General features: G+C 37.1%; 1 protein-coding gene across 6 annotated transcripts in view; it reads left to right on the plus strand.

Annotated features, from left to right (window-relative positions):
• Positions 1–27,040, plus strand: part of TLCD4 (TLC domain containing 4) — a 101,259-nt gene that overhangs the window by 41,859 nt on the left and 32,360 nt on the right. For all 6 annotated transcript variants that reach the window (XM_045801727.2, XM_045801725.2, XM_045801729.2 and 3 more), the window contains 4 exons: positions 10,426–10,591; positions 14,657–14,746; positions 16,493–16,551; positions 18,708–18,802. In XM_045801727.2, coding sequence (XP_045657683.1) covers positions 10,437–10,591; positions 14,657–14,746; positions 16,493–16,551; positions 18,708–18,802 — 399 coding nt within the window. In that variant the 5' untranslated portion in view covers positions 10,426–10,436. The remainder of the gene's footprint in view (positions 1–10,425; positions 10,592–14,656; positions 14,747–16,492; positions 16,552–18,707; positions 18,803–27,040) is intronic.

Genomic DNA, 27,040 nt, shown 5'->3' on the forward strand with positions numbered 1-27,040 from the left:
GACTACAGAATCTTCTTGACTGGTTGGAATAAGAATATATATGGAGAAAGTATTGTGTACATGTGAGAGGGGCAGGGAGAAGCTCTGGGATATGAAAATTCGAAAAACACTGGATGAGGGGACAGAGAAAGATCTAGAAGGCATTTAGCTTAGGATGTAAGGAGACAGATAAAATGGAAATCTTGGACTAATGAGATCCGTAGCAATATGAATTAGCTGTTACAACAGTTCTCAAGATAGGGCCACCCCACAGTCGTTGAGTGGGTTTCCCGAGCAGCGCCAGTTTGGGGAACAGAATTTCAGCCTCCTTTCTGTTCATACATGTCATGATTATAATTATTACATAGGATGGTGGGGAAAATAAAGGCCAGTTAGAAATGTATGAATATTTAACCCTAAATATTTTATTTTTTGTTATCATTAAAACAATTCGTAATCCAAAAAAATTGTTTCGGGGGGTGTCCATTGCATTGTCAGGGTGTGTAACAGGACTGATTAGAATCAGTGTCTTTTCAATTTGAATTCTGTTATATGCTCTTGGAAGAAAAAGGATTGAAGGAATGGGAAAAATATAAAGGATACCCTTAATCGAAGTTTAGTATCTTAAGTGACAGGGAGGAACCGTAGAGAAATCTTTGCTATCCTCACGAGTAGTCCCTTGTTAAACCTTAAGTAACATCATATCTGTGAGAAAGGGAGTGTGATTTAATCATATTAATTTAGGGTTCCTTAGCCTCTCCTGATTTAGTCTCCATTATTCTTCCCATTGCTTCTGTTTAAAAAGCAGTACCATGAATATTGGAGGATTTCTGGAAGTTAGGTTGACTTTTATGTAGCTGGCTTCCCATAGACTTTCACACTAGTGCTAATGGTTCTTGAACTTGATGCTCAGAAAAGGCTAAGAGCTGGAATGTTTTCTGCGCATAATTTTCCTAACTTTTTCATATAGCTCTTGATGTAGAATTCAAATAATAGTAATGACCATGAAAACCAAAAACTATAACTGTAGTTAGTTGAGAGCTTTGTATGTTTGATTAGATGTTTAATTGTTTTTACATGAATAAAAAGACTGGAGCGGGTAGTGTGGTAGTCATTCTTTACTGAGGGGGGTTTTATTGTTTCTGGTTAATTATTGACCTTTCACGAGCATTTAGACAGGTAATTGCAGTGTACCACCCATATGAAAATGCAAACAAAACCCAGAATGATTGGGTGAGGTGCAGCTATGACTTTTTCGGTAGGGTTTTTGTTTGTTTGGTTTGGTAAATATCTTCTGCAGTCATGTGTTCATTTATAAGTATCTTCCAGTTTGCAAACAGAGACTTTTAAAACACTTTAACATGTTAGGCCTACTGATATAGCTAAATCAATAAATAAGTACTTCTGTAGTTGATAAGAATATGAAAATACAGAGCAGATTGTAATTGCTATGAAACCTTTGAACACATACCATTTGTTATAAGGAGTTTGGGATGGAGAAACCATATATGCTGCTGCTATGATCTAAATGTTTGTGTTCCCCCCCAACCGCAAGTTCATCTGTTGAAATCCTAACCCCCAGAGGTGATGGTAGTAGCAGGTAGGGCCTTTGGGAAGTGATTAGGTCATGAGGCTGGAGCCCTCATGAATGGGGTTAGTGCTCTTGTAAGAGACCCCACTGAGCTATCTTGCCCCTTCTGCAGTGTGAAGTCTGTGACCTGGAAGAGGGGCCTCACCAAATCATGCCGGTACCCTGATCTCAGACTTCAGAACTGTGGGCAGCAGTAAATTTCTGATGTTTATAAGCCTCCCAGTCTGTGGTACTTTGGTAGAGCAATGCAAATGGACTAAAACACATACTCAGTGTGAGTTCACTTTATAATATTGGTCAGTACTCTCTGCTCTTGGGTGTTTGAAGTGAGGGCCCTTTTGAAGTAAATATGTTTTCATGCTATAATACAAGAGTTGTCAATTTAGAATATTCTTTTTTCCAGTATTCTGACTATACTGCAAAATGAGGGACCTGTTGCTGATGAGATACTAGCAGAGTGGAAAGCCCATGTAAAAATATGAATGTCTGTTATTATCATTCTATTTAATAAACATGTATTGAGCACATGCTATGTGGCAGGCCTGTGTTAGGTATGGGGATGCAGTGGCGAGGGGAAAAATGTCCATGTTTCCCACTTTCATGGGGCTCACATTTCATTGGGGGAAGGAGACATTCATTTAAATTGCAGCTTTAACTGACAAAGACACAGACCATATGATCTCACTCATGTGGAATCTAAAAAAACCAGATTAATAAAAAAGCAAACAAAAAGCAGAACCAGGCCTATAAATACAGAGAACAAACTGAGGGTTACCAGAGGCGTGGGGGGTGCACAGGTTGGAGAGGCTGTCCTGAGATGGAAGGGCAGATGGGTGAAGATGCAGGTAGTTTGTGCGGTTGATAGTGGGATCGCGTTTTCATATGTCGGCTTCTATTCTTTTGTGAGGTCGGATGGGGCTATCTTTTGAGAATGGGGTGGATGGTTAGAGGTTTGAAAAGTAGGGATGATTTGGAAAATGAACGGTGCCGCGTGAGAGGATCGGTCAGCTGGGGCAGTGCAGTGGGAGTACAGCGCGGCGTTGAGGGCCCTCTGACCCCTCTGCCATTTCTCACTCACCAGCCCCATTCCTTCTGGTGTGTGGTACTTCGCAACAGTGCTCTGACTGTGTAGGGCTCATCGCTGAGTACATGGTTGAGCAGTTCTGGGGTGGAGTTTTGCCAGCTCTTGGCAGCGGAAAGGGAATGTAGGGTGTTAGTAAGAGTATTACTGAAATGACGGGCTGTGGGATGTAAGCTGATTAAAGAGGGAGGTAAACAGAGGAAAGGGCGAGAGGGTCGGGAGTGAGCCAAGAAGTCAGTGGGCTTGAGAATGTTGTAGCACTGAGCGCACTTGAAGGAAAGGTCAACAGGGGAATATTTGAGATGTTATTGTGGAGGCAGAAAAACATTGAGTAAGGGACAATAAAGGTCCATGAGTGGTTGAGGTGGCATGGAAGAGGTGCCATTTCCGATGAAGAAAGGACTGAGTTGTTAAGGGACCCTGCACTTTCGATGGAGTAAGAAGTCACTCAGGATGATATCAGGGCTTGAGGACATCAGCGAACCAAGACCAAAGTCTGACTGGGAGGAAATGTCCAGGAGGTTGGAATACAAGACAGTGAGGAGAGGGAGAGGTTGTATAACTGAATAGTAGGACCAAAGCACACTGGGTGTTTACAGGGGGCAGGGGACTGGAGGAGCAGGGCCTGAAGGACATGCGAGGAGCAAAGAGGACATCGGGCCACCTCCTGACTCCCAAGTGTGGGAGACCAGGCAGCCACGACCTGGGAGGGCTGCAGGCGAGGGGGGTTGTCTTCAGAGCACACAGAGGAGAGGCAAAGGATAGAGATCTATTTCCTGGGTGCAGAGCAGCCCCAGGGGGCCTAGTGGAAGGGTTTGAGATGTGGACAGAGTGAGGGGCTGGGGCAGGTGGCTACTGGGAAGGAACTTAGGAGCATGGTACAGGATAGATTTCTGGGGTCTGCCTGCATGTGTGAGTGTTGACTAATATAAACAGGGATGAGTTAGGGGCCTTAGTGGCTAGACAGTGGTCTTGTCCTTGGCTGGAGTGGTGACAGACCCAGAAGCTGCATGCCCTCTTGCTGCTGGGGACGGATGATGGTGGAAGCAGAAACTTAATGTGCACCATATGCCAAGTATTGTTCTCAGTGTCCAACAGACATGTGGTTTATGCCCCATGACAGCCATGCCAAGTTAGTACTGTTATCTCCCTTTCACAGGGAACGGAGCTTCAGGTAAGGCAAATTTAGTAATCTGTCCCAGGTCACACAGCAAGCGGTGGAATGAGGTTCAGTCTCAAGACTGCAACTGAGTCTGTGTACATCCCACTGAGTGATATGGACTTAATATTTTTCTACATATGTAATTTTGATTTTTTAAAAACCTAAATGATAAACTTTTGAGAAGCTTATATAGTGTTTAATGCAAAATTGTCTTTTTAGATACCAAAGTTCAGTTCAGTCCTAGAATCCCAGAATCTTTCTTTGAGAGTGCTCTCAAAGACTCAAGTCCAGCCCCCTTGAAGTCCTTTTACCACTTCCGTGATGGATGCTTGGGCACTTCTAAATTGTTAGAAGGTTCTTCCTTAAATTAAGCTGAACTCTTCCCTCCCTGTAATTTTTGCCCATTTGTGCCATTTTGAGTAACGCAGAATAAGTTCCCTCTTTCACTTTTCCACACAACAGTGAAGATGTTTGAAGAATACTCGAGTCCTTTCTAAGTAACCTTGCTCCCAATGGTATGTGATTAATTCAGAAAAAAGTGGGGCTGATAAGTATCTTGATCCAAAGGTATATTTTTACGCTGACTATAAATGAGCCTGAAGTTTGTTTTTTTGTTATTCGTATCTTCATTACCTTATTATCTCTCACTGGTTTGTGTAACTTAAAATGCTAAGGTTTCTACTCTGTGTGTGTGTGTGTGTGTGTGTGTGTGTGTGTGTGTGTGTGTTACATAGCTATTATACTAACTCCTATACTTAGGTATTGCCTTTAAAATTTATTTATTTATTCCTATTATGCTTTTTCTTTCTGATTGGGACTTACTACTTCAGCTTATGAAGATAATTTAGAAACTGATTCTGTTAACCCATTATATTAGCTATTTTTCCCAGCTCTGTGTTACATGCAGATTGAGGACCATGTAAATGTTTGTAAACGATGTTACTAATACAGACTACAAAGGGAATCTTACGGGATAGCAGGAGATATTTCTCAGGTCTGTTTCAGATCATTGCTCTGCATGCTGCTTCTAGTTTTTCAACTGGCTCTGGATTTACCTAATTTTGTTTTCCAGCCACATTTGTTTATATTATTCATAAGGTTGTCCTGAGGAACGTTCAGAACTTTCCCGGAATCAAGTTATCCTTCATTTGCTATTTTTCAGTCTGCCAGTCAATTAATTGTGGGAATAAGGGATAGGAAGGGGACCAGAGTAACTGAACTATTCTGGACTGGAAGATGGGGGAAATGTGGTGGATGATAGTACCATTCTCTGAGATATAGAGCCCTGGGAAAGGACTGGTTTGGGATTGAGTTTGGCTCAGGTCATGTAGAGCCAATGGGGCCTCCAGGATGTCCATATGGAGCTATCCGGAGGGAAGGGGACCCTCTAGGACTGGTATGCTGGGGGACATTTGGTTGCGCACAACTTAAGCCATGTTGAAGGTGTGGGGCATACACCTAGGCAGAGCCTATAGTGGGCAAAGAAGAGGTTCTATTTTGGAGCAGGGGAGGTAGTAGACATTGTGACAGGGAGTTCATGCTCGGCGGCCTCCATTTTTTGGTGAGATACGAAGAAACCGTATCTTTTATAAGAGAGAGATTTGAGACCAGTGAGTGTTTGGAATCATTGGGTGAAACGGGAAAGGAAGCTCACAAAAGATGGGAAAAGGAATGCTAAGCGCAAGGAGGAGTTCTTCGAGCTTCCCCCTTCTTTGCTGCCCTTAAAGACAACCCCACAAGATGTTTTCCTCTCCACGTTAATGTTATTACTGCTAACCACTATGCAGTGGTTCATGTTGTGTCAGAATGGAAAAGAGTGCAGCTGTGTATGTGTCCGGAGATGGCATTGGTAATTCTGATACACACCCTAGGGAAGCCCTTGTATTACAAGGGAATAATGAACATGGGAAATGAGAGTAATCTTCGTGTTCCCAAGTCAGTAGTTCTAGACTCAGCTGGTGGAACTAAATCTTACACTCCAGCATTAAAGGGTTTTGGGATTTTAATAGAAGAGGTGTCCTGTTTGTCTACATTGAATACCTTCCGATATCTCCTCACTGTTTATATGTCCTCTCTGCTGGGTATTTATTTCTCTGAAAGCAGGGAATACCCCCTTAGCACCGTGAGCTTGGCACTCAGTGTGGTGGTGATTGGTTTCTTTGCCTCCCTACTGGCCTATAAGCATGTTCCGCATTTTGTATTCTGAGTGTCTGGTGGACATGCGGCAGATGTCGGATGAACTGTTGGCTGAAGTGAGGGCTGAGTCAGCCTGGCTGTGCTGTTTCCGGTGGCCCTGCCTCTGGGAGTCCTGCTGAAGGAGGGCTATTATAAGCTAATGGTTGGAGAGGTGTACTTCAAACCTTTTCATGCTTTTCTTCTAAGAAACCTGCTTGAATTAAAGTTTATGGAAACTGTCTTAGAAGAAAACATTCTGATGCGGTAGTCAGGAGGCCTCTGGAAGAGTTTCTTTGGTGTGAATCAAGATGGACTAATTGCATTGTTAAATTCTTGTCTAGACACTCCCCTTGTAAATTGCCACAGAAATATTTCCCACTTCCCTTCTGGCTGTTCCTTCCTAGAGTAGTATCCCAGCCACATGTAGAGGTGAATGAACCAGGTCAAATACTTTTCTGTTTTTAGAAAAAATAGAATTCTTCTACTTAATAGTTACCTAACTCTCCAAGGTTCTTAAACTATGTCAGTAGTGAGCATTGCTTGGTTTTATCCATTTCCCCCCTTTCTTGCCGGATTCAGTGAATGAAGAGGGACACTTGCTTTCTACCAGAAACCTTGGTTTTCTGGGGAAATACATTAAAAAAAAATCACTGGATTTGTCCTTGATTTGGCATGACTGATGAAGCAAGCAGCTGCTTAATAAGAAGCAAAGCTGGGAGTAGAACAATTTAATTAGCTTCTGTCTGTTGAGCCTTTCATAGAAGCCACAACTAGACTACATGGAGCTCTTTAGTTTTAAATGAAACATTTTTGCAAAGGGAGACTCAACATGTATCCCAAAGACCCCAGTTAAGTGAAAGTATATCTGTTAAAAATATAAAATAGCCAGTATAACAAAGACTTAACAAAAACTAGCTTTTTTAGGAATGAGGAATTTCTTTTTTTTCTTCCAAATTGTTATTTAAATTCTAGTTAGTTAACATATAGTGGGATATTGGTTTCAGGAGTAGAATTTAGTGTTTCATCCCTTACATATAACACCCAGTGCTCATCTCAAGTGCTCTCCTTAATTCCCAGCACCCATTTAGTCATTGCCCACCCATCTCCCTCCATCAACCCAGAGTTTGCTCTCTATCATTAAGAGTCTCTTAGGGCGGGGCGCCTGGCTGGCTCAGTGGGTTGAGCATCTGCCTTCAGCTCAGGTCATGATCTCAGGGTCCTGGGATTGAGCCCCACATGGAGCTCCACATCACCCTCTCCCTGTGCCCCCCCCCCCCCACTGCTTGTGCACGTGCTCGCGCTCTCTCTCCCTCTCTCTCTCAAATATAAAATCTTTTTTTGAAAAGAAGTTTCTTATGGTTTGCTTCCCTCTTTTTCTGCCTTCCATGTGTTCATCTGTTTTGTTTCCTAAATTCCATATCTGAGTGAAATCATATGGTATTTGTCTTTCTCTGACTTCTTTTGCTCGGCATAATACACTCTAGCTCCAACCACATCGTTGCACATGACAAGATTTCATTCTTTTGATGCCTAATATTCCATTGTATGTGTGTGTCTATGTCGGTCAATGATGGTTAGGACTCTTCCCATAGTTTGGCTATTGTTGATAATGCTGCTATAAACATCGGGGTGCATCTGCCCCTTCAAATCAGTGTCCATTGTATTGTTTGGGTAAAAATTCAGTAGTGTAATTGCTGGGTCATAGGGTAATTCTATTTTTAACTTTTTGAGGAACCTCCATACTATTTTCCAGAGTGGCTACACCAGTCTGCATTCCCACCAACAGTGTGAGAGGGTTTCCGTTTCTCTGCATCCTCACCAACATCTGTTGTTTCCTGTGTTGTTAATTTTAGCCATTCTGACAGGTGTGAGGTGATACCTCATCATGGTTTTGATTTGTATTTCCCTGATGATGAGTGATGTTGAACACCTTTTTGTGTATCTGTTAGCCGTCTGTATCTTCTTTGGAAAAATGTCTATTCATGTCTTCTGCCTATTTCTTAACTAGATTATTTGTTTTTTGGGTGTTGAGTTTGATAAGTTCTTTATAGATTTTGGATACTAGCCCTTTATCTGATATGTTATTTACAAGTATCTTCTCCCATTCCATAGGCTGCTTTTCAGTTTTGTTGATTGTTTCTTTCACTGTGCAGGAGCTTTTTATCTTGATGAAGTCCCCGTAGTTCATTACTGCTTTCGTTTCCCTTGCCTCTGGCCATGTGTCTAGTAAGAAGTTGCTGCTGACAAATCAAAAAGGTTGCTGCCTGTGTTCTCCTCTTGGATTTTGATGGTTTCCTGTCTCACATTTAGGTCTTTTGTCCATTTTGAATTTACTTTTGTGTATCGTGTAAGAAAGTGGTCCAGTTCTCCCAACACCATTTGTTGAAGAGACTATCTTTTTTCCATTGGATATTTTTTCCTGCTTCATTGATGATTAGTTGACCAAATAGTTGTGTGTACATTTCTGGGTTTTCTGTTCTGTTCCATTGATGTATGTGTCTGTTTTTGTGCCAGTATCATATTGTCTTAATGATTACAGCTTTGTAGTATAACTTGAAGTCCAGAATCGTGATGTCTTCAGCTTTGCTCTTTTTTTCAGGATTGTTTTGGCTATTCGGGGTCTTTTGTGGTTCCATACAAATTTTAGGGTTGTTTGCTCTGTGAAAAATGCTGGTGGTACTTTGATAGGGATTGCATTAAATGGATAGATTGCTTTGGGTAGTGTAGACATTTTAATAATGTCTGTTCTTCCAGTAGGAATGAGGAATTTCTTAATGGTGAGCTGTTTGAGTGCTTTTTTGTTAATGTACTGGTTAACCGTTCATAAAATGGATAATGTTGTATGATACCTCCTATGTTTTATAATATAACTTTAGCAAACATTAATGAAACACATGCTCATTATATAGTTGAATTTTAAAAATGTAAATAAGTAGCTCATGTCCAGCCACCCTCCAGGACTAGCAAGGAACATACACACTTCAGGGCAAACCATCCTTACATTGAAGATTAAACTCTCCACTCTCTTCTGGTTACTGGTTTCATTTTCTTCATTTATCTGCCCACCTGGCCTCCAGATCCCCATTTGCTTTAATCTTAGAAAACCATTTTCCCTTTTATATCTCACTTAGTGAATTATAATGATGTTTAATTTATGTACAAAACTTGTATGTATTATTTGGTTAATATTAAACCTAGGCTAAAAGATCACAAATTAAAATTTTAATACCCTAAAACACATGTTGAATTTAAAAAAAGTAAATGAGCAATAAAGTTAATGGAATCTCATGGAGAAGAATTGTAATATCAATATTTTTACTGAGCACACACACCAGAAAGAAAGAATGGGGAAAGAACTCATTACAAACACGCGAGTTCTGTCAGAAGAGGCCCTGTGGGAGCCTGATTCTTATTACGAGGTCCTGGATGGAAGGGAATGAAGTGGGGTTATTGCTAGTGCAGTCAATGACTTGGTTTTTCTCTAGTGAATTGGCTTCAGTAGGTGACTTTATTTCTTCACATTAGGCAGCTGGAAATATGTATTGATTCATTTCCTTTTCATTTGAGGGTCAGCTCTATCAAAGATGGAGCCATTTCTAGAAATACTGTATTTGCTGGATATGAGCAGATGCTTTAGTGTCTTTCTTTTGGTCTGAATGTTCCTGAGATTTTTAGGATCCAAATAAAGTTCAGTTCAGTGAGAAAGAAGACGTACTTTGAATGTGTATATATGCATATTACTATTCTTTCTGCTAACAACTCTACCCTTAAAACCTGAAGCTCTTTTATAAAAATCTTGTATTTTAGAGGTAAAAAGCCATGGAGGATTTTTGGTCCAAGGAAAAGTTAAATACTAATTTAAGCAGGAACAGTGGTGTAGTTCTTTTCTAAGATGATATTATTTTTTGTAAGATTTTAATTTTGTTTTAAATGTCATTTGCCTCACTGTACAATTAGTTTTTATAATGTAGTTATTTTTTGTTTTGTTATGACTTTTGGCCTGATTGTTTCTTAGAAATTATCTAATGGACTCATTTTATAGATGAGGAAGTTGAGGCGTAGAGAAATCAGATGATTTTTCCTATTTAATTAAAAATATTACTAAAAGAATACCTTCAGTTATAGTACTTGAAATGCCCTCTTAATGTTAAACTCTAAGACTTAGATAATTTTGAAAATCATGCTGTTAAATTTGCCTTCTAAAATTGATAACAGATATCTAGGATAATTTTTCCTTTTTTATTTTAAATACAAATACAAGATGCATGACAAATAGCTGGTAAAGACTTAAAAGTCTTTTAGTTTCTTTGTATTCTTATATTTGTACTAAATTAAGATAAATTATTAAAAATATAAGCACATATTCTTAAAAAAATTAATTTAGATTTCTTATGAGCAATTTAAAGAAATTGATAGCCATTTTTTTTTTCTAAACAGGTTGAAGAAATATGGACACCAACATCAAACTGGTCTTCAGCACTGTTTTTACCAGCTTTTTCACTTTTCAGCTTCTTTTCTACTTTATAAGTTCCTGGTTTTCAGCAAAAGTTTCTCCAGGTTTTAATAGTCTCAGCTTTGAGAAGAAGATTGAATGGCACTCAAGGTAAAGCATACAAAAATGTAACTGATTTTAAAAAGTTAGTTTTATGAAATAAAATCATTTAAAATATTTCCGAAAAATCTTTCATCGAAGATCTTACAAACTTTAAGGTCAGATTTTTTATTTGACCTTAGGAATAAAAGGAAAGTAAGTAGATAGATCTCATACAAGAAAATTATAAAAATTCTTCTATTGAAAGATGTTAGGAAAAATTGAACTTTCTGGGGAAGCGTGGGAAGGTTAAGGAGACTCCAGCTGACTGCAGAAGAGTCCTGTTTTACATTCTCCTCTGAAACGTTTATGATAACGAACATGTGCTCTCTGGAAGTGATCACAGAAGTGAATGTTAGCTGGGGCTGAGTAGCCTATATATAGTGTTGGCTTGCTTAGCCAGACTGAGGGCAGTTAAACGCTGTATATCAGAGGGTGCTGTATGGTTGGCACATCGGTATCTCTCTTTTAATGAACCTTCATTATAATTCAGAGCCCATCAGAACCTCTTCTTTTTGTTAAAGTAAAAAATGCTTTTTAGATTTAAAAAAAAAAAAAAAAGGAAAATGAGTAGTAACTGAGGGTATAGAAATCTGCGGGAGTTTTAATTAGTTGGCTTACAGATTTTTTGTGTGTGCAACTCATTAACCTTTCACAACATTTCAAACACAAATGACTCTGATGACCACTTCACGTGCTTGAGAGCATTTTGCCCACACGTCACCATGCATTTGCAAACTGCGGTGAATTGGAGCAGCTATGGGTATATTTTTTGTTGTTACTTACTTGGAGTTAATGATAACTATAAAATGAATTCAGCAGGTCTCTAAAATTGCTATAATTATTTTTCATTGCAGTTTCCTTTTAGAATTAACTTCTGCCAAAGTCTAAGTATTTATTTGAGAATGGTCACATCGGACTGAAAATCCCTTATCTTTGAGCTAGATTGGTTTGTAGGCATCCACTTTTATAACTCAGGCTGTGAATAAGACTTCAGTTGTTTCCTTTTGCACCTTACATTGATTTGTCCGATTCATACAAGCTGTAGCTCTTTGTACCCAAAAAGTGAGAATTATTTTTCCATGTAGTTTTGAAAAATAAGAAGTATGATTTTTTTTTTGTCTTAAGAATAGTACAACGATGTTGTTGACAAGTGGGATACAAAAGATACTAACCATTATTTTTAAAAATCCTTTCTAACATGAAGATAGGTAGAATGGGGAAAGAGAAGGAAGGGGCGAGGACTGGGATGGCAGACAGATTTTCTGAGAGTAAATTTTGACCTATTTTCATTTCCCTTTCACCATGGTTAGGGTAGGTAAGGGCATTTGAATCTTGGAGAGCAGCAAGCCAAAGAAATAGGGACGATACAGAGAGATAGAGGCAAAGATGAAAATGAAATGAAATTGAAAAATACTTTGCATTATTCAGTCTTATCACTGCCATTCTGTGGTGCACAGAATCACCATTTGGGAAACCGAGTTCCTATTTGAAAAAGGAGTCTGAGATTATAGAAGATTCATTACCCTATTCAGATGGCCTTCTCTCTTTTTCTTTCTCAAATTTACTTCTGTTCTCACTCCAGCTTGGTTTACATGAGACTGAAGTTGTGAGGTGGAGTGTAAAGAAAGAAAAAAGATTGGCTGCTTTTTAAGTAAAGTACATGGATATGTCTTGAAATCCAGCTTCCACATAATTTTTACTAATAATCAGGAAAGAGTCTCTGAACAATGCGTGGTCTGAGCCCCACAGTAGAAAAAGGACAGGAGGAAAAACAACTCACGAAAAAATTCACACCTGAGAGATGACAGTTTAATTAAGTATAAGTGATAAATTGCTATACTTAATTGTTGCTTTTTCAGAAAAAAAATACGTACACGTATTATTTATATCTTACAATTAAAAAACATTTTCTTATATCCACTTGTTTTCCTGTGGTATAGAAAGTCCTATTGTGTTGAAATACTCCTGATTTTAAAATCCACTTCTCTAATTTTTAACTCTTGCCTGTTTGAGCTATATGATTTCTATTGGTAATACCCCTATTCCTTGCAAATGATTAAATCCGTAACTTTAAATTACTATTTACAATGGTCATTATTTCCATTATCTCCCTGTCTGTTTATTAGCATAAACATTTCTTTTTAACCGTCTTTGAAAAAAAAAATACTTTCTTTTGGGTGGCATCTTGGTGTTTCATTTTAGACAATAAGGAATCTACATTTTGCTTTGCCAAGAGTCTGATTTTAAAGAATAGACTGTGAAATGTTTACTAAACAGAAGTTTCTGAACGTATAAACTTTTAATGCAAAAGAGTATGTAAGCATAGGGTATTTGCTTTTCCTGATCCAAATAAGATTTAACTTTTCTCTCATGAATTATATGCCATTTCCATCAGCCAAGGGCTTGTAATTCTTCCCATTTACCACGTAGCAGCATCTCAACACAAAAGGAAATTTGAGGGCTGACTATCAGGAACAAAAAGTCCTCATTTTTCCAAGGGGAAGCGTTTTGATGTAAGTTTATTAAACACTAAAACAAGTTAGTGAGAGGTTGTGCTTTCTGCTTTCATAGACTTTTTGAATGGCCATAGAAAGCTGGTTGTATGATTATTAATGTGGAATGTCTTACTTGATGTAAATGAACTGACATCCTTAAATGACTGTGTTTGGAATATAGGTACCTTTGGCATGAAAATTCCAGACTTGTAAACCAGATGAATTGGGTTAATTATTCACACTTCAAAATGATCCCTTGGTATTTCAAAGTATTTTTTGTCAGTGCCTTTAAATTAGTGAGGATCTTTGAGCATTTAAATATGATTTGATTTAACATGATGTATCTATTTAGGCCCACATCATCTATTAGATCAAGCATATTGATTTTTCAAGTTAAAATAAGATTTTCCAGTATCAAGTTTCATATTGGTTGATATAAGTCACCGTTAAAGATTTGGGGTCATATTTTAGAAATTTATTACATCTCATTAATTTCTAAAGAGGAAATTTTGCTGTTTCTTTTATCCTTTTTTCTAGTGAAGAGAAAAGAAACTTCATGACTTGTCAACTTTTTTATTGTATGAATAAATATGTTGTATCCTGTGTACACTTTAAGTAGCATATCATAGAGCTTGGGTGTTGGTTGAATCATTAAATTATTAGCAAGATATGTTAATAGAAACTGACGTTTTTCATCTAAACCTTATTCCTTCTGTAAAAGAAAATTCAGCCTGGATCTCGTGAACATTTTGCTTTCACTTGAGCATTTCTTTTAAAAATAGATTTTCTGTATAAATTCATGGTCCTCAATTTTTCTATTTAGAAGTGGTTTCATAATAATGATAAAAAGAGGCTAATAATAGCCGCTCTAGCTTTCTCATGGATTGGTTACAGAAATCAAGTGCAGCATGCATGTGAATGTGCATTTAACACTGAAATCTCCAAGGCAATACATTTTCATTTCACAATCCATTTGAATTCTGATTCAAAGATACAGAATTGGTTAAGGTCAGTAGTAGATTTGGAAGTTATTCCTAATTGATTAGAACAGACAACTAATGCTGCCGTGATACTGTTAAGGATGGAGCTGGGAGCAGGGTGCTAGGTAGTAGACTTGCCAGTTGCCATCTGTCTGTACAGAATTCTGTCAGCTGCATCATCAGATATGCTTCTGCTTTGAACTTTTTTTTTTTTAAGGACTCTCCACACCCAGTGTGGAGCCCAACATGGGGCTTGAACTCACGACCCTGAGATCAAGACCTGAGCTGAGATGGAGTCGGATGCCCAATTGCCTGAGCCACCTAGGCTCCCCTGCTTTGGAATTTTTAACCAATAGGTGATTCCACAATTTTCTATCAGGAAATTGTAGACCTGGGCATCTTTTTTGCTATTAGTTCCAAAGCAAAGTCATAGCCCTTGGATTTCTAAATGGCAATTTTGTATTATACTCTTAGATGTACTCCATTCCTATATTTAAATGCTTCCAGATTTAACTTCTTCAAAATGTTAAATGTCTTGCCAGAATTACAGTTTATTGCAAAGAATCTAAAATCTTTGTATGTATTTTGTTTCATTTCAGGATAGGATCTACATGCCATTCTTTGGTTGTTGGGCTTTTTGGCCTGTACATTTTGTTTTTTGATGAGGTTGCAAAGGCTGATCCACTTTGGTAAGCTGTTTCTTTCCAATATAGTCAATTTGATTTATGTTTTGGTATTAATTATTAATAAGAAGGACTCTTACTTTAAAATGGAAAACATATTGATGGTGCATGGTTTATTAAAATGCTTGTGTTCAGACTTATTTCAGCAAGGTACAATGAAAGGATTTATTTTAGAGTTGAATACAAATAATGAGGGCCACTTTGTACTAGTATCACAATTGTAACCCAAGAGAGGGAGAATATGATGATGATGTAAACATTTATACTGAGTTAGTGAGTAGAACCAAGTAATTGTAACCACTGTTCTGAGCAAAAATGAGTTAACTGTTGAGATGGGATAGTCAACTTGGGTAATAATCTACTGAAGACTCAGTCTTGTGTTTAATCTATCATTTGATATCAAAGGTATAAAAATGAGGATTATAGATGTCCATGTAAGAGGAAGTTAGTACCACAAAGATTTGAAATACTAATAATAACTATGTTCAGCAATAATAGGATAATTTCTAAGATGACTCTTTTTGAAAATTTTAAATGTCATTCCAATGGCAGAGAATTGCAGACTGTTATTTCCTAGTATTATACGAGAAGGCTTAGTTCAGCTTACTTTGAGAGATGAGGTATGTTTTGAGAAAGGACTGCATAAGGATGTAGTAGATACAGGCTCTGGGGCATGTGGGACAATTTAATTTTTGGCTATTTCTTTGCAGCGATGTCATTTTAATAAATACCGAGTTATGCCCATCAGAATTCTACCAGTATTGATAAATTTTCTTTGGGAAGGTATTTTTCAGAGTGAATCAGTTTAGTGAATTTAATTCCATGATGAGGTTTTTATGTAATCTACCTAAACTGTTTCTAAGTTTTTCCTCCTAATTTTATTGTAGTAATGATTGTCAACAGAACCAGTTCTTTTGGGTAATAAATTTTATGGCAAAGATTTAATTCACTGATCGATTTTTGTCCTTATCAGACTTTTATGTAGTATAATTTTTTATCTTTTTACATTTTCTTTGATCCTGCAGTTTATTCCAGGTTCAATTTTCCTGGATCATATTTGCAGATCAAATTTTGTAAAGAAGACAGGACTCTGCTAAACCTTTCCATTTGCAGTTTAGCTGTTACCAGTTTAATTTTGTGGTCATTTCACCAGCAATTTACATTATAGACCAGGTAAAAGACTGATAGTTCATATCTGTTTCTTGGAGTAAAGACAATTATTAGGGCGAATTGTAGGATCTTGATATGTATAGGTGTCGAAACAGCAGGATCACACTGTCCTGTTCCAGCCATTTCGCAGTTGTGTGACAATAGGCAGATCTCTCCAGTCATCAGTAAAGTGATACTGCTCGTAGTATATTGCCTCAAGATCAGGGGCAGGCTAGATGATTTCTTGAGTATTTGAATCTCTGATTTAGAATAAGGAATAAAAAAAAAAAAAAAACCAACCAGCATCTGGAAATCCATTTGAATCCTTTCAAAAACAAATCATATGAGAACACATTTATAAAAAGTTATCTTTTAGTAAAATTATTTGTGTAAAACTTTTAGCTAATTTAAGAAATGATGATTATTTATGCAGTTAGAAGTATATCAAGGTAACACAGGGCCTGGTACAAATGACAGTTTACTATTCAAGAATCTATAGAAAGCATTTTAATTATATTTCTCAATAGAAAAAAAATGTAGCTGTCATCTATAACCCATGTGCTAAAAAAAGGGAATCTTTTTTTTTTTTTAAAATATTTATAGGGGTGATTCATCGCTTGTGAAAGTGAATATCTCTATTGCTTCAGGCTACCTCATTTCTGGTATGTGATATGTTGGCCACTGTCTGTTTCTTTTTAAACTACTCATGGGATTTTACAAAGAATACATAGGCTATGCTTTTGCTTTATGTATTTGAGAAGTCGCTTGTAGGACCCATACAGAGGAAAAAAATATCTGCTGTGATGGTAGAACATGAAACGTTTTTCCTGTTGGCTCTCTGGTTCTCTGGTAGAGCTGCAGAGTGGGGCCTCAGTTAGGCCTGGATATTTTTTTACTAGCAATGGTCCATTTTTTGGCCTGGGAAGCTAATAAAGTTTAAACATCAAGGTCTCTCTCACTTGTAAGGGCCCTTGAAATGTGTTCCTGTGCTTGCAGTTTTGCATTGTTTGTATTGAAAATTCACAAAGGGAAATTGTTTTAGCCATAATCAGTTAAGATCATGGACTCTTTCTACTCCATGTTTCCCTCTGTCGTATTTCTCCTCATGTGGGATGGGGTTGGAATAGCCTTTTATACTGTGAGACAAAGGGGAAATTAAGTGAGAGTATACTATTTAAACTTTTGGAGAAGGCATTCTAGACCGTCTCTGTAAGAAAAGAGAAAATGAACAGACCCCTGATTTGGACATTTTATATAAGGTACTCTATTTTATAATTTTCAGATTTAATAAATAGCTGAAAAATCCAAATAAAAATAATGGGATATGAAACCGAAGTGATAAAGATGAGTGATGGACTCAATAGAAAGTTTTCTGCCATTGTAACAAAAAGATTAAATTATACCAAAACACAGTAATTCATTAGGAAGAAGAGATAAATTTCAAATTAAAATAATGAATAGGTTGTTGGATTACTTTTATGATTAAAGAAGGGTGAATTTACAATTACAATTAAAAGAAGGGTGAATCTTGTGAATACGTTGGAAGAAGATTTGCTTGTTTGGCTCAAACTGCTGTCATTGAGAAGGATGACACAAAATTTATAGTGACACCTCATGCACCGTTTCATGAGTGTTGTGTTCAGAGAGTGGTCACCACCCAGAAAGTCTTGTATGAAAGAAACTTGGTAAAGGTTCCCCAAACAGATAATAATCTGAACCACTGAAAAATAAGAATTATGAACTGAAACCGATTTTTTCTAAACCATGCTGAATGAACAGTGAATTCTTTTTATTCTCTCTGTGGAAGATATCACAAGGTCATTATCATAGAAATTGGTGACCCAAGAGGGTACAGCCAAAATACGTCAGGAAAATGTATCTAGAAAGGTCTATCATGCAGTCAGTTACTGATAGTGTTATATGTTCTTGATTTCCACATTTGTACTGTTTGTTTTCTCTTTAAAATTTGTAATGTGATTACTTTTTTTAAAATAAATATTCACATCTAGTTTTGTATCACTGATTTTCATTTTTTTTTTTTAATAAAAGAAGGTACCCATATTATATAAGCTCCAACCCCATAAAACCCGAATCCTCCCCTGGTTTCCATCCATGATAGCTATTTGTCTCCATGTCTAACTTTCACATTTAGCCATTTGGTAAAGAACATAGTTGTGTTAACATTTGGAGAAGTTTCTGTTTTGTTAGACATCCTGTTTTGTTAAGGGAAACTATCTTCTGAATCATGATGTTTAGTTTCAGGATCTCTTAAGGAGAAATTGAGGCCTTGACCTCTTTCTTTGCATATCTTTTTAATAGTTCTTGTTTTTGTTGCTATTTTGAATTAATATTTAATCACATCCTTTGTTAATTTTTAAATGTTGTTTGTTGAATTTCTGGTATAAATGAGTTGGTCATTTTGTACCTTTTCTGCAACCATCTTTGTGAATTGTAGTCACAAACATCAGTAATTTAAGCTTATTTAAAAATTATTTTTATTCAATAACATTTCCATTTTATTTAACCCTGGAAACAAGTTATTAATTTGTACTTTCAACCAATATATTACCTGTGCGGTGGGCACTGTGCAGGATTACCACACTTGGTCCTCATCCTGGGGAGGTCACAGTAGAGTGGGGGTGAGCAGTCGTGTGGAAGCAGACACCTTAGGTGGGTAACTGGACTAGTGAAGTATGAACAAAGTGCAGTGGGCTCAGTATGGACTGTGACAAGTCGTTAAGGAGGAAAGTTAAATACATTTGAAAAACAGTACAGCCTTCTTCCTGTGTAATATCTCACTTATTTTTCCTTCTTTCAGATTTGTTGATTCTCATTTTGTATTGGAAAGTGATTGGTGACAAATATTTTATAATTCACCATTGTGCAGCGCTGTATGCATACTACTTTGTACTGGTGAGTGCCAGGATTTACAGTAGCCTGACAAGTAGACAAGATTGGGAATGATGACTTAAGGGTGAACAGAAATTGAAATGTACAATTCTCAATTTATAAAGACCAACTCCAGATGCATTCAGGGATCACTGTTGTGATGTGTTATCTTGTTTATTAACAAAAATAATGACTTGTTTGTTTGTATTAGTGTGTCTATTTGGATTCATAAAATTTAAGGGACATGACCCCAATTTCTTGAATTTTGACTCAAAACCTTTAGGATCACGTCGCTATTGATATTTACCTGTCTTTCTAGGTGCATTTATGACTTAACAGCCAGAGCTAGGAATAGATTCTTGTATAACCAGCTACAATATTTCTTTTCTGTTTAATTCTTGTACAATTACATGTACATACGTAGTTACATTTAAGTACGCTGGAGCAGTGGGGGGAGTCTTGCTCAGAGACTTCATCAGAATTCCAAGACTGAGCTAATAGAGAGTACTCATAGCAAATCCCAGGCAGTAATGCATATTAAGTTTTAGATCTAAAATTATTTTTCTACATTATACATTTGTAAATTAGCAATTTTATATTCTTTGTATGTTTGTTAGGTTTTTCCACAATGGTTTTTCAACCTAGATATGCCAACAAGCCCCAAATAGATATTTAGAAATAATAGATGTATATAAACTAGGATAATATATATATATATATATATATATATATATTTTTTTTTTTTTTTTTTTTTTAGAGAGAGAGAGAGCAGGGGGGAGGAGCGGAGAGGGAGGGAGAGAGAGAATCTTAAGCAGACTCCACTCAGCGCAGAGCCAACACAGGGCTCAGTCTCACCACCCTGAGATCATGACCTGAGCTGAAATCAGGAGTTGGACACTTAACTGACTGAGCCACCTAGGTGTCCCTAGACTGTTATAAATTTTATGTAATAGTTATGATAGACCATTCCATGTTTTCTCCTTTTTAAAACTTAAATACAATGACTAACTTTTTTTTTTCTTATTTGGTATTACTAAAATCCGTATATTATTGGACATCTGTGACTATTTGGAGGGTTTTAAAAAATTAATATAAATGTGTATTAATAATATTCTTCCACTTTTCTTTATATTGGCCCACACACAGATAGCTGGTGAATAAGATGTCAATTTGGTGTTATTTCTGCAAGAATCAGATATATCAGAATATCTCTTTATCACCCATTGAAGTCATAAATTAATATAAATGTTTAAAAAAACTGTGCTTGTTTTAATGCTATAAATAAGTGCTCATGTATACCCAAAAGGTATCTTTAATCACTTTATTTTTCTGAACCAATAAGTTATTTTTACTGGCATTTCCTACTGTTTGTCTTCTTTTTAGATTTTAATAGATTATAGGTAGTTATAAAATATAGACTTTTACCTTTTACAGGTCTTAAATTTTTGGTGTACAAGCACTTGTTTCCTAAACACTTGCTTAAAAAACATGAAAGCTGACTAACAAAGTACTGATTAAATCTGGGAAGAATATGTGGGTGCCCATGTGAGTTTAATATCATGCTGCAGTGGAGAAGTATGTTCTCTGAACATGCGTCACAAAAAACCATTGTGCTATGAAAGGAATGTAAGCTGATGCAAGATAACAGGTCACTTACGTGCGTTTGGAAATGCGAATATGATGAGCTGCTGTTCTTACTCGGCCCCTGAATCATAAGCTTGGCAAAGGGCTGGCTATGTGTGGATTGGTAGGTTGAGTATTTAATTGTGTGGGATGAATACTGTTTTCTCTTTGGACTTTTATGCCTTTAAGAAAAAAAAATCAAAGTGCAAAGAAATTAACTCTTGCCTTATTGTTAAGAAAATCAGCTGCAGTTGTTTTCTAGGGACGATTGCTTTGTTGGTGTCTTCCTGTGTTCTGTTGTGTGAAATAAATGAATGGTATAAGGTAAATTGATCTGATTAAAGTGAATCTATTCAGAGGGAAACAGAAAAAAATTAGAAAATAATAAATGCTTATAGATGTAGTGATCCTTTGTCATTTACGGATTTTACATTTCCTGTTTATGGAAAAATTTTTGTTCCATGCAGTGAATTTCCGGGTCACTTTGTGCAGTTTCAGTAAAGCTAGCAAAATAACAACAACTACTACTACTATTCCTATTATTTTGTGTAAACTTTTATGAATCTCTTCACTTACGTGATGAGAACTTGTATTTGGAAAGCATTTTGACTTGATAAGTATGCAACTATTTAAACTATTTGTAGTAACTTCTTTTCTTAAAAGGTTTTCTTTTTTTTTTTTTAAGTTTATTTAAATTATTGCTCCACCCAATGTGGGGCTTGAACTCACAACCCCGAGATCAAGAGTCACATGCTCTTCTGACTGAGACAGCCAGACACCCCAAAAGATTGTCTAATTGTAACTAAAACTTGAAATGAAAAATAGAAACAAGTTATCTGTAGGTTTTAAATGTATGCTTTACTGAATAGTTGAAAAGTAAGATCCTTTTAAATTTAGGTTATTAAATAGGTTATATAATGTCTTGATCATTATTTTTGTACCTCTCTCTAGTATGTTGGAGTTTTAAAATTCTCTGGTGGAGTAATTTAGAGCTTAAGGAATCTTCTCTTCTGTCTATTTAGAAAGGTAAAAATCCTACAGATTTTTCCTAGTATTCGCCTTTCCCCCCTCGGTTAGGATACTAATTATCAGGGGGAATGTGACAGAGTAATTTCTTATCATTAGGGACGTGAATACAATTATGCTTTAACGTCCTATTTTTAAGGATAAACCACTGTCTTTTGTACTCCTGTTCTGATCTCTTTGGTAGCCTTCGTTTTTTTCTGTGTTTCTTGTGGCTCACCCCATTCCCCGTTCAAACCACACCTTTAAATAAAAGAGTACAGTTGGAAAAGTTTTAAATTTGTAAAGAAGAGCACTGCTATACATACTTTCACCAACTCTTCTGCATTATTAAACTACCCTGGAATCTAATCCTTAAACCATGCAGCTGCAATTTAGGAAGAAAATTTGGTTTCCAAGGCTTTCCGTGCATTTATTTAAGGGAATTAGCTGCAGTGTGATACCTTGAGGGTGAGAATTTGTTTCTTGTTTTAATGTTATACCCCAGTGCTTACATTTTAAAAACATTTTGCAAGCAACTATGTATGAAGTGGTATCGAAAAATGAAAGACTTGTTATGTCAGACACGGTAAAGTTGTAATGTACATCAGGAGACAAGAATTAGAAAAATATTGGTCTTAGCTTTAGTCTAAAGAAGAATTTCCACAACAGTGCCATGAAACAAATGCCATGACTCACTAACAGTTTATCATTAACAGTGTTAAACTGTTAAACTGTTTTAAGATGACTTGAATAGTGTTGCCTATTCCCAGTTACACATAAATAATGTATTTCCTCCTTTTCTCCCGTTAGGAGAGTCTTAAAGAAAAATTTAGGTAACTATCATAGCTGTTAGAACAACGTTTCAAAAGATGATAAAATTTCAAAAATTAACACTTTCGTTGATTAGGTAAGGATTAAAATAGTCACCTAATATAGCTTACTAAAGCAAGATTCAGTAGGAAGGTCTGTGTGATTTCTGTTTCCCACTAAATTTACGTATGATAAAACATGTTAAATATTTAAATCAAAGAAAATATTTTAAAAACTGCAATAGCATGTTAACCTTTTTTCTACTGAAATAAAAGATCATCAACTTTTCTTATACTGTCATGAGCAATAGATGGGCAGAAGTAAGTCTTAGAAATTATTTTATTAGTATTTGTATAGCTGACTTATTCAAATCTGTATGCAACCACAGTTATACAATTAGCTTATAACTCTTACTACTAATTGTGGGATTAGTTGTGGTAAAAATGTTAAGTGGCCATTTACAAAACATATGTTATATATGTGTGTACGTATATGTAAAGACCTACATACACACACATATATAATACATTGTGTTTGGATTTGGGGAATTTGTTTTAATACTTACTTTTTATTATAGAATATCTGATGTGACCATTCCCCCTATTTCATGATCATAAAGCTCTTAAGACCTTCCTCTGTTTTGGTTTAGGAGGAGTCCAAGGCTAGCTCTTCCCTCCTTGCCCTGTGGTTGCTGCTTCATCGTCTTTGGTGGGCACAGAGCATCCCCTCACATTTGCACAGTTGGATTACCTTAGAACTGTCTCCCTTTCTCTCTCTAACCTGGCTTGGTTTTTGAAGCCTATTTCCTTTCGATACCGGGAAAGGAAACCGTTCATATGTTGGGCTTGTGTGTGACAAAATAGATGTCAGCTGAGAGGATTGCCATGTCTACCCTAGTCAATATCTTGTTCTTAATTTTTTAAAAAGCAGTCTTATCATATGATCCTCTTTATCCTCCTTATTTGACTAGAATAGTCAAATCCATGGATACAGAAAAGAACAGTTACCAGGGTCTGGGTGCAGGAGGTAAAGTTACTGTTGAATGGGTGAGAGTTTCAGTTTGGGGATACGAAAAGTTTTGGAGAAAACACTTAAAAGTAAGTAGTTAAAAGGGTAAATTTTATGTTATGTGTATTTTACCACAATTTAAAAAGTTTGTTTTGTTTTTGTTTTGTTTTTTAACAAGCCTATCAAATAACTGAAACAGGGCTAGGAAGGAGAGCTAATAATATGCTGGAGGATATATTACATTTTTAAAAAGCTTCAGGCTGGAGCAATAGACTGAAACAAATAAGTAGAACCTAACAGTGATAAATGTTAGGTTTTGCATTTAGGTGTGACAATGTATAAGAAGAGGTGAATGACCCAGAGGTGATAAATGACCAAAACTTTAGTTGTACCAATAGCATGTCACATCTGCTTAAAAAGAAAGCTGGTTTCAAAATTTAAACTCTATTAGGGGAGGCAAATAAAAATTACAGTTTTCATGTTTAGACCACACCCAAGCTCATTATCTGGTGTCCCTGACCTTGCATATGCCTGGGGTGGGGAGGGGCTGCCAACTAACAGAGTGGAGATTAGATTAGGAAGCTGTTGTCCTGTAACAAATGAAGGACCCAGAGAGGTCAGCCTACAAAAGATAAATTGTAGGACATGATGGTTTGGAAATGCCCTTGGGAATGTGAGAGGCCTAGTAAGTGGAGGAAGAGTAGACTTCTCTGGATTAATTCAGGTGTTGGAAATGGGACCTCTGGGGACAGTAAAAGACAGGTAGGTCAGACTTCTGTTTTACAGAGGATACATCCCCAGTAAATAGATGATTATAACAATGGCCTTTTAAAATAGTTCCACCATAAGATATCTTCAGTCAGATAGATATGAAAATATAGTAAGTAGAAACTTTGGGTTTAAGAGTTTACACTAAAGTATCTTTGAAGTTTTATTCTAATTCTGAGATTCTGCGGTTCAGCTGTTTTGTTAAAATGATTTTATTTGGTTCTAACACTGGGGAGCTAGGCAATGGGCAAGTAAGACTAAGCTAAGTTACGTCACTAAGCTCTTAAGTAACTCTGGAAGGAAGGGGTGAAAGCAGCTGGCCTGCAAATCCGTTTGCTTCTTGGAAGAAACGGAGGGGTAGAAAGGAGGGCAGGTGACTCAGGTCTAATCTTGTCAGCAGGACCTTTGAGTAAACAGAATACTGATGTATGTTAGGAGCAAGAGACCTTAACTCTGAAATGCCTTAATGATGTCCCAGACTAAAATTATATGGTAATATGGGGCCCCTGGGTAGCTCTGTTGGTTAAGTGTCTGCCTTCGGCTCAGGTCGTGATCCCAGGGTCCTGGGATATTGAGCCCCACATCAGGCTCTCTGGTCTGCGGGGAGTCTGTTTTTCCTTCTCCCTCTAGGTCCCCCCCCCCAGTCAAACAAACAAACAAACAAACAAATAAATAAATAAATAAATAAAAATCTTAAAAAGAAAAGATTATATGTTAATGTGAACCTAGGAGCTGTGAGGCCTGCCTCCTTGGAGAATGTCATGTTGGCTGTACAGCTTTCTAGGGGTAGAGGACAGAAATGTTTTACAAGTTAAACTCTCACTGCTGTGTGGGGAACTTTGTGAACCTTCATTTCTTCTGGGTCAGAGCTGCCTATTCAACACAGGGACGACCTGGCTTGCCAGCTGCCTTTGATGTCTCCCACCTCTCTCTGTGTCCTCTGAATTATTTGATGGCTCCTATCCTTGGAATATTCAGTAAAGCTTAATACTAGATAAGATCACAGTTTCACCTGAGTCTGATTTGGCAATCCAATCCTGTGTGTTAGAGCTTTGATTGTCTTGTAAATAAATAATCAAAAGCCTTGAATGATTAAAGTTCAGCAAGTAGTTATTGAATATAGGATGGATTTTGTTCCCAAATCTCACTTTTAGATTGATGGTACTCTGACAAGGGTTTCCATGGAAATGTGTTAAGGCTCCAGGGTAGTGTAATAACCTACGAGAAAGCACTTCATTATTGCTACTGCCGAACACAGTCACATTTTTACACAAGTGTCCAGTTTGGGATGCGTGGAACTTCTCTCCAGCCCTAGTGGTGGATAGGGTGCCCATCCCATGCCAAGGCCATCGAGGGCAGCACAGTATTTAAAACTATGCTAACAGTAATAGGTGCATGATAATTTTCGTTATCCTTCTCCCTTACCTTCTAAAGCCCTGACCCTAGCCACTCTCAGCTGAAGAAAATTAAATTTCTCGTGTTAAGAAAATCCAGATTTTCATAATCACTGGCTAAAAGGAGAATTTTCTTTTAAGCTCTGGAAGGGATCAGACAAATCCTGTTTTGTTTTCCCTCACAGAGTTGTATAGAGGCCAAGGCAAGTATGAATTTTACTGTAGGCAAAGCTCCTCAAAGGGAAATGGTAGAGGTGGAAACCCCATATTGGCCAGAAATGAGCTGTGAGTTTTGTCATGATTCACTAACAGTAAAGTGTCAAAATTTGTAATTCATTTATCTAAAAATATTAGAGTAGACTTCAACCTCTCATCTCTCCCTTTAATAACATCTGTCTCATTTGTATTTCAGTAGGTTTTCTTGAGTAGGAGAGCAGGGAATAAGGTAATGAGGAGTTACACAGAACCTAAAGCTTATCTAATGGTTACCTATACCCCTGGAAGTACATGCCACACTTAATGCTGTCACTGGTGCACTGGGTTAAACAGGTGGCCAGTCATGATATCCAGGAGCAGAAAATATAGACGCAAGATGACTGAAGCATAGTTCTAACCGCCCCCCCCACCCCGTGTGGTTTTGAACTAAGGAGCTCTGGGGTGTAGGGGATGAGGATATGATAGAACCGGTGGGATTCCGTTAGGTAGCTAAGAGTTAAGCGTAGGAAACTGTCAGAAAATTCAGACAATACATCACCCACTGATAAATCAGTAATGCTGTAGCAATTTAGGGAATGGAAAGATGAGTGTGTTCATTTCCATTAATTTTTTTGTCTGCATGGATATTTGTAAACAAAATTCTGAGTTTGTTGAAATGTAATGCTTAGTAAGTATAATGTTTTCTAGGTCTGATTCTTCAGAGATAACTACTGACAATACTTGATGTATATTCTTGTAGTGAGTATAAGTTGTGCATAAATTTTCCTATATATATTTACGCTTTTTTGAAATTTCCAAGAAAGCTTTTGCGATAGATGGGACTTAAACTCAATCTCAAAAAAAAAAAATTATGTTTAGATCGGTAGCAAAAAGTGGGGGAGAGCTTCCTAGGTCAGAAGACATGAGGAAAATCACTGAGAAGAAGAGGGCAGACCTTCAGGGGTGGTAGTAAGGACTCAGGTTGTCAGGGTGTGGCGTCTGTGTGGGCCTGGTAGGGGCTGTACATTTGGATGAGTAAGATGGGGTCACCTGACGGAGTAAATAGTCCAACTCACCAGCCTTGCATTTTTTTCACAGAATTGTCGTAGGATCTTTAGCCAAAAAATAACTTGATGCAATTGGCGTATTAGGAAGGTAAAGCTGATGATGATATATAGAAAAAATACTGCATGGGGCAGGATATGTTGTAGGAGGTTATCAGAGTAATATAGGTGATAGATTATGAAGAATTTAATTTTGGTGGTTATGGTGGTGGTCATAGTAATGAAGAAGAAAAATCTAAAAGCTATTTTGTAATCAGTAGAGCATGGTGATGAATTTGGATTTCAGGGAATGAAGATGGCAAAATGACCCAGAGCAATAGAGGAGTGCGATACTATGGAAGGAAATGGTAGACACTGGCAGAAAGATAACTTTTAGATCCTGTGAGGTTTGTGGC

This window comes from Ursus americanus, chromosome 12, assembly GCF_024610735.1.
Source record: "Ursus americanus isolate L20-20 chromosome 12, mUrsAme1.1.p, whole genome shotgun sequence".
Lineage (NCBI taxonomy): Eukaryota > Metazoa > Chordata > Mammalia > Carnivora > Ursidae > Ursus > Ursus americanus.